The sequence below is a fragment of the Serinus canaria genome, chromosome 2, assembly GCF_022539315.1.
Source record: "Serinus canaria isolate serCan28SL12 chromosome 2, serCan2020, whole genome shotgun sequence".
NCBI lineage: Eukaryota > Metazoa > Chordata > Aves > Passeriformes > Fringillidae > Serinus > Serinus canaria.
In genome coordinates, this window is record NC_066315.1 from 108,633,256 (window position 1) to 108,646,127 (window position 12,872).

The window sequence follows — 12,872 nt, forward strand, 5'->3', positions numbered from 1 at the left end:
CAGTCTCCTACTGATGTAAAATGCTAATGAAGCCACCAGACCTGAAGAGCAAATCTACCCTAGGGCCATGGCCTCAGTTTCACAACGTCTTAGTTTTTGTCTATGTGCCTTTCAGGTGGTGTTCAGGGACAGTCTTTCTGAATTAACTGAAAATTCTTGCCATAAAACCTTAAGCAGTGGCAAAATGACCAAGAATAATCCCTGAAATTATTCTAAAATGCATTTTGAATTGACTTCCACACTGATTTCGCAACACATTTACACAACAGTCTGTAAACTCTGTAGTATGTATGTATTCCATTGCCAACAACATTATTTTTAAAGCATTTCAGATCATCCTCGGTTCATATATGTGTTAACATCTGAAAAGGAACTGTTCACAACAAATTCATTTTAGTATGAGTCTGGTAACATGCTTTACAGTGTTGTGTGCATACATCAAATAAGTAAAACTGAGCTTTATACAGTGAGTTCCATAATATTTGGTATTTCTTTAAAAAAAGCCCCAATAATTTGCATTCCTTATTCCTATATGATTTTTATACCAAAGGCCCAATTTTCCTAATATTTACAAATCCAGTAGGATATAACAGAAGATGCAGTGATCATTTCAGAATGAGATCCTAAATTTCTTTCTCTGAATCTCAGAATTATAAAATTATTTCAGTTGGAACAGACCAGCAAGATCATTGAGCGCAACCTTTGACCAAGCACCACCTTGTCAACTAAACCACAGCACTAAGTACTACAAGGTATTTCTTGGAACACTTCCAAGAAATGGTGTCTCTACCTCCTCCCTGGGCAACCTGTTCCAATGCTTAACAACCCTTTCCATGAAGAAATTTTTCCTGATGTCCAGCCTGAACCTTTGTTGGCCCTTTCTAGTCAGAGTGGTGTTTATTCCCCTCTGGCACACTCTTGTATTCTACAATGAGTATCTTTGGAAAAAGGCAGTTGTTTTGTTCCAGGAGATGTGAAAAAGAGAGCACTCATGGTGCTCATGGAGTGCTAGGTGAAGCATCAGCTAGCAGGAGTTAGCATCCTGCAAAAACTGCCATGGGAACCGGAGTATCTGCATGTCCCTCAGGTGGGACTGGATCACACCTAAGCACAAGTAGTAGGAAACTGCATGAAGGAAAAATGCATTGAAGAAATTCCTTACTTGAAATTCTCATTATCTATAAAGAGAAGAAATCAAAATTACAAATTAATCTGACCCTTTAAAGTCTATTTTCATTGTTAGAAAAAGAAGGAGGAATTACATGGATGCTTAAACCTAGAAAACCAGTAGATGAACTGTGAGTTCAGGACAGCCGAAAGTTTATCACAGAACTACTGCTGAAAGGCAAAACTCCAGAATTTGATTTATAGAGAGGAGGGAAAGGAAGTGAGATAAAGATTAAGTTGGATGAATCATGAAATCTTCAGTGACCTGAAATAAAATAGAAAGTAGGTCAAATTACTAAATTATTAATAAATATATAGACTATGTAGGGACAAAATCTGAAATATAAGCTCCCAGAAAGCTGGAAAATTTGATTTTAAAGATAGCAAGCCTGTTGATAAGATGCATAGTAAGAATACTAAGGAAAAAATGGTCTGTTATTCCACAAAGGGGAAACTATTTAATCATCACTGGTGATGCTGATACTTTCAATTTCAGCTTTGAATTTTAGAAGGCAAATGTGAAGGACTTCACTCTACCACCACCAACAGAAGTCTAAGGTTAGTAAAAGGAAGAAATAAACTGGAAAATACATAGAGGAGTTAAAGATTTTTGGACAGACTGGACCTGGTGAAACTCCCTTATGGTTCAAACTATGTTAAAATTGCTACTGATTATTTCCAAGAATCAGCAGAATGAGGTTCCAGAACACACAAAAGGGATTGCATCTCTCTCAAGGATGGAAGGAAATACCAAACTGATATATTATACAAACTGATCAAGGCAATTTCTTCTAAAGAGGGGTTTTAACAGGCTTTGTGGATGGGGGAGAAAGACTGAGGATCATAAGAGTTTCTTATAATGTGCTCATAACTAAAAAACTCCAAATGAACAGTCTAGGCAATATAAATATAAAATTATTTGGAAATAATTAGTACTCCAAAGCTGAAAGGATACATTGAACAGAATTTCACTTGGATCCATCTTGCATCCAGAACTATCCAGGACCTTCTTCAATATCATTGATGACTGAACAGAGTGCACTTATATTTGGAGACAGTATTTATAGGAAGAGGCTCCAACTATGTTGGAGCACAGCATTACAATTCAGAGGGATCTTGGCAGACTGAAACACCACTGAACAAGGAGAAACAGAAGGTTTTACACATCCAAAGGAATAATCAACTGCACAAGCATGTAGCAGGATAAAAAAAGCAGTTCAATGGATCACAAGTGGTGCTAGGCTACCTTGCGTTATGCTGATGCTGGAATGCATAAATAAGAGTATCACAAGTAAGATAATGAAAACATAATTTAAATCTATCCAGCTGTTTTTATTTAAACTGGAATAGTCTGCTCAGTTTTCAGGTCCACAGTCCAGGATACTTGAGAACCAACTCAAGAACCTTAAGAGGAGGAAGACAAAAAGGGCAAAAGATTCTGAAAATCCAAACTACAAGGGAAGGTAGGAAGCTTGGGAGGAGACGAGAGGAAGAGGAAGAGAGCAGGTAGAGGTGTTCCCCTGCTTCAAGAGGAAAGGGAGAACCTACTTTCCATGTGTACCAGTTAGGTTAGGTATTAGGAAATTTCCTGCTTACCAGACCAGTTAAGTAAGGACTGTTGCCACTCAAGAGACACTCTGAAATCTCTACCACTGCAGGTCTCTGACCAGCTTCTTGCATTTCATCAGGGGCAGCCGATCAGAGGTTGAGATATGATGAGAACCCAGACAGACTCTAAAAATCCCTTCCAGCAGTATTTCCTTCCTCTGCTATGGCTTTAATGAAGGCAGGGATTATCCTTCGTTCCTTGTTTCATACTTTGTGAAAAAGCACTACCTTCAGTGACTGGCCATGGTGAGTAGTCAGGAGCAACTGTAAATACAGAGCCCAGCCCATCCTTTTGTAACATTTCTGCAGTAACACTAATTGGGCTAGGGGCATATAAACCTGGCACTATACTCAGGCACATTTGGTCATGTGCTCCATTTGAGCTCCCGTTCTCAATACCAAATTTAGTAATATTTTGATATGACAATACGCAAACAGCCCTCAAAAAAGAAGCAAGCGTATTTCAGAAGGTTAGTGGCATTTCAGAATGGTAAGGCAGTGGGGCTAGTTATTTTGGATGTGCTGAGATGGATCAAAACACAATTCTGCACAACAGCATTAGTCATTTAAAATGATGATAAAGCAACCACATCTCCTATGCAAGGATAAAAAAAGAAGACAGTATAGTCACTACAATTCCTCAGATTTCTTAACCTGTGTTTGCTTTTTGCTTACTTGGAAGGTTTGGGTTGTGCTTGCTTTGCTTTTGATTAAAGAAAAAGTAACCAGCATCCTGATTCTGCCCTTGTTTAAAATTAAATAAGATATTCTCCACGGATTTTAAAGATACTACAAGTCTGTATAAAACAAATCTACATGAACAGAATCAGATACCTCCTCTATTTACACTTTGAGAAAACAACATAAATACAATAAACACAATATCAAATCAAGCCTTTCATTGTGATCATTTGTGACAAAAAGAACATTTGAAAATGCAGGTATGCCGCTAACACCTGGGTAAATTATTTTAAGGAATTATGAAATTTAAATAACATAAACATTATTATTATTACTGGATGTATTCTGTTGTTCCATGCTTTCAGAATTCTTAGGAAGGTCCAGCAACATACTCTAGTGGAAGGTTCCCCTGTCCATATCAGGGAGGCTGGAACTAGATGATCTTCAAGCTCTCTTCCAACCCAAATCATTCTATGACACCAATCTTTATATGGTTTATCCCTTTCTCTCAGACATCACCTTTGCAGAGTCCCTATTCAAGGGTATTAAAGTAGCATGTATGTGTCTAAAATTGGTATAAAAGAAACCAAGCCAAAATTTCTCTGAGACTTATCTTATGGGATTGCAGTAAATATCAGGTACTTAATCAGATGTTACATGATTCCATATATCAGAAGGTTGCTTGTGTGATGATGTCAATGTTCATTGTATTACAAATCTGGTATAAATAACACACAAAAAAAGTGAAGGGTGTTTTTTTAATAACAGAAAATTAGTACACTTAGACTTCATTTCTGCAAACATTTACATTCAAGCACTGTCACCCTGTGAAGCACCTAGTAATTCTTAAATCAGATAACTGTTTCATCTTCACATTAAAAATATGAAAATATAATATAAACATATAAAAAATTTGGCGACAATGCCTGCGTAATACAAAGGATGCTTAAACACTGTAATTTTGAATTTAAAATCTTTTAAAATCTTATATGTTCCTTTGTAACACTTGATATTTCCTGAAGAGAAAACTGAACAAGAAACAGTATTTTAGAATGCACAGCAGGTTCTCTTCTTAGCTTCATTTAGAGACACAACGTCTAAGTCATGTAATACACCGGATTTCTGGAAAACAAACAAAAGCAAACACTTCATTAAGATAACTAGAACACAACGGTTGAAAAGTTTGCTTTTTCACATACTTTAATGTAAAATATTTGGTGCAGTCACTGGATATGTTTTTGCTTTGAATATTTAATTAAATGATTGAAGTTTTTTAATAAATTAAATGGAAACTGATGCCTATGCAAGTACCATTTGGCATCTTTACACTCTTTAGCTGCCTCAAAGATCTCTCCTAAATCTGAAGGTAACAGAAAATGTCTTTTGAGGAGTCACTACAAACCATACGTGCCAATCCTGTAGATTTTTACTCACATGAACTGTTCTATAAGTACAGTTTCTTCTGTTGACTACAACAATTTCAGCTAATTTTCAGTTAAGTACCCTTATCTTTGAAGTATTGAGCATGGATTGGAAAAGTCCAGTTGAAAGGAACAGGTAATACAGAATATTAGTACTCACTAAAGAAAAGGCACAGGCTATTAATTGTTATAAAGGATGTTAACTTGTTTTGTGAAATTCACTAAAATTCTGTTTTCTTGCCTCTATTTAATAACCAGGAATACCCCCAAATGGAAACAGCTCAGTCTTTATCATGATAAACCATCAAAATGGCACTCCACCCTTGTAAAACATTTATGTACTGATTGCAAAAGCAGATTGTAACAAAAATGAAAATCATCAAAACCAGGACTCTTCCTTTCAGCAATAAACTCAACTAGATAATTAATGTTGACCAGGGAAACAATCAAACCCAGTTGTGCAATGCAGAACATGTCGCAATCTTGTTCTCTGAAACTATGAACACTGAACCCTGAACTAAGGCACAAAGACACACAGAATTTTGTCACATGCCCAGGAAAATGAAAGCCCCAACTTTTCTACCTGCCACTCTGCTGCCTGTGTCTTGGCAAGTTTACCAACCAAGCACAGAGAAATAAGTGCAACCATTGAATTCACCACATTCCTCTCTCAACCCAAACCCAACAGCCATAAACAATCATGTCTGGCAATAAAGAGAAGCTTCCAAAAACAGCAGCTATCTAAGCTGAAATGAAGGAAAACCAAAGCACAGGAAAAAAAAGAAAGGAAGAAGGGAAAAAAAAGGCATCACGTAGTACAATACTAATCATGACTCAGAATTGAAAACTTACACATAGAAAGTCACAGCGTAGTTGAACATTGACTACATCCAGAAAGATTCACCTAAAATTACTCGGCTGCATCAGAACAAGGGCAAAATATAAAGTCCCCCTTGTGCTACAAATAAGCTTTATGCCTCTTTGGCTGAGAAAATTCATCACTTCTTAAAATTCTGGAGAGGATGCATGGAATTTGTTTCCTTTTTCCTTCTGTAGCCATAGTTCCAGCTCTTCCAGAGTGCTGGCTGCCCTGTGCCAGAGCTGTCCCCACAAAGAGAGTGGCTCAGCTCATTCCTCTCTGAGGCTGCAGGGACCCAGGGAGGCTTCCCCAGTGCATGGTGCTGGGGGCAGAACATGAAACATCTGGGAAGGGATCAAAAGTGACGGATAGAGGAAGGAGCAGAGGGAAGGAAATATATTGTGTCTAATCCCCAGGATGGATGCTGAAGCTGTCATCAGTAAAATTATCAGCAAATATGGTCAGACTAGAATATCTGAAGACTGTTCCTTACTGATTTTAGAAATTTCCTGCCATATGAATTCTCCACATAATGAAGAAATACAGCAGGTGTACTTTTACTTGGGGTTGGTTGTTTGTTTTGGGGTTTTTCCGGCTTTTTTTTTTAAATTTATTTCTTGAGTGGGAAGGACCAAAAGGCATAGCATTTTTATTACCCTTGAGAATTCCTAGAAGTACCAACATGCAGCTTTATAGCTTCTGACTAGTTTTAACATTTTACACAGTTGTGGCTATCATGATTTCTGCTAGGCAGAGACAGTATTTGGTAGTCTGCAAGAGTAGACAGTAAAGTTTTGTAAAATAATTTTGTATGAAAATTGTCATCTCAAAGAACAAGATACCACTCTGCTTTAGAGAAAAGATTCTGAAGGGTAAATAAAAAACTTTGGAAGATAATGGTACAGTAAGAAATTTAATTTCACTCAATTGAGACCAAGAAATAACATTGAGCATTGATTGTTGTGAACATCAACTAAATGGGCTTTGTTTCACCCATGCTTTTTCTGGAGAAAACAATCAGTTTTGGTAGTAAAAGAGCTCTAGAAAAATCCCTGTTTGAACAGTTCCACAATTCAAGTTTCACTTACTTAGAGGAAACAGGTAATTTGAAGATGTTGCAGATTATACTTCAAGAACAAACTTCGTGCTTCCAGTCAAAGGGGAGAAACTTACATTTCCTTAAACACTTAGGATACTTATTTGCATCCTTACCATTTTACTTCTCAATTGTACTTTTAGATGGTAAGTAAGCTCTTCATATATCCTTGGCAAGGATCCTCAGTACTGTTAAGTGATTAAGAATGATGAAACATATTTGATAATGCAACAGTTCTTATAATCTCTAAAATCATTATTTGTTAGTTCATCTACAAACTAGCCAGGACAGACAGACAAGAACCACCACTCCACAAATAAAGAACAGCCATTTTAAAATTCATTTAAAAGTTAAGGACTATTAATCACTTCAGTTTGTAAGACTGTTCCACATAGGGCCTTTGTGAAGCAAATCAGGGTCTGGGATCCATTTAAGCAAATGTGCTGCACACATACTTAAAAAGTGCACATTCATAATCTAAAGAGATACTACAAGTCCTGCATAAAGCACTGAAGCAAGGATCAGATTTGGGCAATCCCACATAGTGCTCAGCCTCAGCCAAGCCTTGGGAGACGTGGGGCACCCCCTCTCCCGAAATTACAGCAGGGAGGTATGCAAATCTCCCACCTGTGAGAACAAGGCAGGCAGCATTCCTCCTCCAGGGCTCCATGAACACCAACACTTCCATCTCACATTTCAGCTCAGCTGCTTGTAACTCACTGCCCCACAAATCAGCCAACAAACAGCCAAAAACTGAAAAGGTGAGAAGAACCAAAATGGTACCAAGAAGCTGGAGTTTCCACTTCAGTATCTTGGGCAAAGTGAGGTTTTGAAAATACCGCCACAGACACAGACGCCTCTGTACCCTGCAGTGATTTCAGTAAGATGTTGAAATTTCCTGCTATTAAGTACTAGTTTTTCCTGTTAAATAGCACAGCAGACATGTCTCACCTAACTGGCAGGCATCTCTGCAAGCCAGTTTTAAACTTCCTGCTTAAAACTCCCCTTCTGGCTGTCTCTCCTGCCCACTTCTAAGCAGAATTTGTATCACTGGCATGCAATAGATACCTAGACACAGGAATTGTGATGAGATGGCACAGTTACTTTTTTTTTTTTTTAATCAAGGCAAGAAAGCTAGGGGAGAATAAAAAGGAATATGTAATTAAAAAAACCCAACAACCTTTCTGAAAGGTTTCTAATGGAGTAAATATATAAATCTTCATTAAACTCAGCTGCACATTCCTTGCTGAAAACCTCCTCAGGTTAATGGTAGATCCATCTTCTCTAGCCCCAGTTTTTTGGATTTTGATACTGGCTAAGTTATTTTGAAGGTGGGGCTCACTGTAGGCTTGAAAAGTGACAGGATTTTGCTTTTCCATTTCACGTTCCCAGTCAAAGTCAGACCTGGAGTGCTTGCAGAAAAATTAGGAGCTTTGGAGAAACAAACAGAAGAGACTGGAACTGAGGTTACTATTATTTATAACTTCTTTAAATTTGAGGATTTTTACTCTTATTAAAAAATGATCCTACTTAATTACTGCAATCATTTTGTTTATATTTAACAGTGATAGCTGAAAAAGACTGGCACAGTACTTCATGAAATGAAGTCCTGTGTGACTTCAGTGCCTGACCTGCCATTAGAGAGAGAGCTCAGTTATTAACAGTCCCAACACTTTTTATGTATTTCCCCTATATTGTGGAATTCAAATTACCTATTCAAAATGCAAGAGAGTAGTCTCACAATCACAGTGAGCTGGACATGGCACAAGCAGTATTAAGCAAGGGCTAGGGATATATTAGCAGGGAAGGCAATCACTGTGGGAACAGGTACAGGAGCAGGAGAGGAGGATATGAGGTCTGGCACAGCAGGATGTAACTGCTGCTGACTACATTCCTCAAGGAATGTTGATGAAGGTCTTGCTCCCAAAGCCTGCTATTCTACCATGTCTGAAACATCTAACCCACTGGCAAAGCACAGGGCTCTATCTCCCTCTCCTGTTACTACCATGTAGACTGTAACAATGTTGTCCTGCAATTAGTTTTTCACAAACAGGCGTGGATCTCCTGTGAGGTTCCTCAACCCTTCAGATCATCTAGTTGATGTTTAATATAGTTGCATCATAAAAACTCTGTTTAAGAGAGCAACATATCTTCAAAGTCAATATCCTGCAGAAGCAAATGCCAGAAGTAAGCCAAGTCTGTAACTTTCTTTTTTTTTCTCCTGGAGTTTAATTTATTTAATTTGAGTCATATGAAACCATACAGGCTGAGATATGGAGGCCTCCATAATCAATGGAGGGAGAAAGGCACCTCCAAAACACAATTTTATCCCAAAGACTCATCTCTTTTCATTGAACAGAGATGATTCCAGATAACCAGACCAGTCATGCAAATTTTAGCTGGCTAAGACTGCATGCTAAGATGAGTCTCATCCTCTATACACAGATGATGTGATTAAGTTTTGATTTACATGACCTAATTATATGCTACTGTTTCCAGAAAAATATCTGGCTCATTCAATGTCCAGAACAGACTTAAAAAAAATTAAATAAGATAGCATAGTTAAATTTTGCCTTACATTGCACCAGCACTAAGTGAGTTGGTACCATTTATCCTCTTTGCTTTAATCTCTGCACCTCTGTTCCCACATGTGCAATGCTGAATATACCTAATGTTACTAAGAAAGTTAAGGAGATAAAAATCTAAAATGGATCTAAAGTACAGCAGTACAAGCATTATGAAAAACCTCTCGAAGGAATTATCATTCTGTGGTCAGTACAAGATAAATAAAGGGCAAATAAAGTCTGGGGCTCCATGCATGACTAAGGGTAATAAAGAAACACTGAGTATGCACTGCTGGAGACACAAGGATCTTTTAGACAAACTAACAATTACATGAACCTCAGCAATAATGAAATCCGATTTCCTATGGATTTAGGTCTTGAAGTGAATTAAATTTGATATCTGTGATGCAAGCTCCAGCTGGAGTAGCTGGTTGAAGCATTTTCCAGTCTCTCTGAGTAGTGGTCTCTAATATTCTGTGAACTAATGCTGGAGACTTTCCTTCTGCAGAGTACTCTGCCTCTCACCTTATTTTCAAGGAACTACTCAGGAACTTAATTATCTTTTAGTCTGATCAGTCAAATTTGTTTAAAATCAGCTAAGAAGTTCCAAAGGTACTTTAAGAGCAAAGGAATAGAAAACACAGTATAATCTCAACAACCTTGTTGCCACAGGAAAGAAATAAAAAGAAATGAAGGAAGGGCAAAATTGAGGCCTGCTACTTCTGAATGTTCATCTCAAATGACATCCAGCTGTTAGACATTAAATGTTACTCTCAACAGCACAGGGCAAGGTCTGAAATGGATTTTCACTGCTCTCCACTCAGGAGATATATTTTTATTTAATATGAATAAAATAGTCTTAGTAGTCAATCACTCTTGGGAGGTAGGCAGAATATAAATTTTGGTTAGTTTTATTGCAGTTTTCAGAAAAAGGTGGTAACTTCATTCTCCCTTTTTTTTTTTTTTTTTAACAGGTTGTCTCCCGATCCTAGTTTAGAAAAATACCAACAATCACACCTAAAAGGACATATACAAAGGCTTGTAATATTTTTTTGAAAACCTACTTGAGAACACTACTGCCTGCCAGGCATAAAACCAAAGAACACAAAAGAGCAAATGCTAACTGTATTTTTTTGGTTTTGGTTGTTTTTAGAGGACTGACTCACAAGTTCAAATAGTTCACTGGCAACCAGAAGCATTGTTAAAGAACAGCTGTCATCTATTAATGAACAGGTTTAGGCATATCTGAGATTCATGAGACTTGTGAATAAATAAAATACTCTTATTTGTCAACATGTCTAAGCAAACTCCTGGAATAATCTAGGTCATTAACATTTATTTCCACTGCAGCCTTTCAAATACAATCAAATTGGTTATTATTGCCCTTCTCCAAAAACTCGTCGGTCAGAGGAAGTTAAAACTCCTCTGCATTCAGTTATTATTAACTGATTGGTTTGAAAACTGTGAGTTCTCAGAATTATGGCATGACTCCTTAGCTGTTACCAATGTAAGCAAAAAAAAAAAACCTCAAAAAAAAAATCTGATGGTTTTCATGAGACTGCCCATGTAAATTAGAGCTGCAGGACCAAGATCCAGCATAGAATGGCTGAGATGAGAAGTATCTGAAAGGTCAAGCAGCACTTTAGTTATCCAGATCACTGGGATACAGAACTCTTCTCTCTCCCTTAAGCCCACTACAAGACAAACTGCAAACAGAGATGGGAAAATGCAGTACAAAATAGTGACAATACACTGAAACACTTTTTAGTTTTGCGCTGTTTAAATGTCTTTAATATGAAACTTTTTAATACGTTTTTTTTCCCAACCCACCACTGAACCACAACCTGTTCTAAATTTTGAAAGAGTCAAAAGTTTAGTACTTCTGTATGAGCTCGATAACTCTGGACATCAATCTTCCCCATCTACAGGAGTGCTTTGTGTGAATGAAGTTACTAAGGACATGTCCACAGTAGAGGCCAAGCAAGGATGTACATGAAAAAGTCCTAGATTTCCTCAGATTAACACAGACTACTGCAATGCATCTGAGAATGGTCTACTGCCTGCCAGCCCACCCTGCTTATTTATCTTATCTCTGAGTAAGCTTCACGCACTTCCCAAAAGCGTGGCCATAATAGACTGTCCTAGGGAGTTCCTTTCTTCTGTGGGACTGGGAAAGCAATGATGTGCTTCCACTGAAGCATCTCATCAGTCTGGGACAGATGGTCCATTGCAGAGGGCAGGGAGGCCTGACATCCCCAGGCATAGGTGCCTTGGGCCAAAACACTGTGCCAAAGCTGTATCTCCTTTTTACCATCAGCAAATACGTATTCCACCACTACCTAATGGATGTATGACTGAAATTATCTCAGACTGGCATCTATCATGTCATTTTTCACAGCTACTAGTCACACTTGCTACTGCATTTTCCATTCTCCAAAATTTCATCAGTTAGAGGAAGTTAAAATTCAAGTAGTACATTCAGATTTCACAGTTTTGTGAACAGGCAAATTATTTTGTCGAACCTGAAAACCATGATGAAACTGTATAGTAGATTTTTTTTTTCCCAGCAAACTCTTTCTTATCAGGCCAGTGGTAAAACCAATTGGGCTAAAGGGGTTCTTGTTTAAATCAACAAATGCATTTTACTAAAAATGGCTAATTATACACCAAAGTAATGATACATGATGCCTCATCAGGATTCCAAATGTTTTTAGCTAAGGTGAAATGTTACTCTAGACAAATATGACAAATTCTCATGGGCACATTTTCCAAACACATACATGCAGAGCATACAACTGTTCAAAGCAGCTCTAATTAAAACCAAGCAGTAGTGTAACATGTTCAACGTGGTCTGAATTTTTTTGCTATGTCCACACTACAAACCCCATGAATCTTTATGAAGGTGAGTAGTAACACTGAAGTTTTCACTTATAAAGTAAGTGTAGGCAATCTTAATGTGAAAAATACCCAAACATCATTTCTGCATGTGCAGAGAATTCTCTTAGATAGCATCCAAACACACGCTGCAGAAATGCTCCCTTCACACATATTTGTCTTTGCAGCAGTTATGATCATAGCTATTGTTTTGTAGTTTTCATGTTTCATATTAACAATATATTCTCTATTTACAGTAGACAGTCTTTTTCATTTACAACAAAATCAGAGTTATTTTACTTGAGACTGTGGAGTTCGGCTGTTTGTCTCTGTCCCCACACACGCTTAGGGTGGTTCTGGCAGGCTGTGTCTCAAAAGATGAGTCTGGTCTCCAGGATTTTTCGGTCTTCAGAATTGTTTATTATATCTTATCTGTAAAGTCCCTTCTCTGCCCGACTGGGATCTGACCAGCATGGCAGCCAAAGGCACTCTGGCCACCCCCAAGGCGGGCACATCTTTTATAACAAAAACTACGTATGTCATATTTACTTTTTACCCCCAATACCTATCACTCTCGTCACCAGATACATTCCCACCCTAGA

The 12,872-nt window shown here is 37.7% G+C and overlaps 1 protein-coding gene across 2 annotated transcripts in view; it reads right to left on the minus strand.

Moving 5' to 3' along the window:
• Positions 1–4,195: 4,195 nt before the first annotated feature.
• LOC103827240 (ras-related protein Rab-10-like) overlaps positions 4,196–12,872 on the minus strand; it is a 32,484-nt gene continuing 23,807 nt past the window's right edge. For both annotated transcript variants that reach the window (XM_018909759.3, XM_050971454.1), the window contains one exon: positions 4,196–4,578. In XM_018909759.3, the coding sequence (XP_018765304.3) occupies positions 4,504–4,578 (75 nt within the window). In that variant the 3' untranslated portion in view covers positions 4,196–4,503. The remainder of the gene's footprint in view (positions 4,579–12,872) is intronic.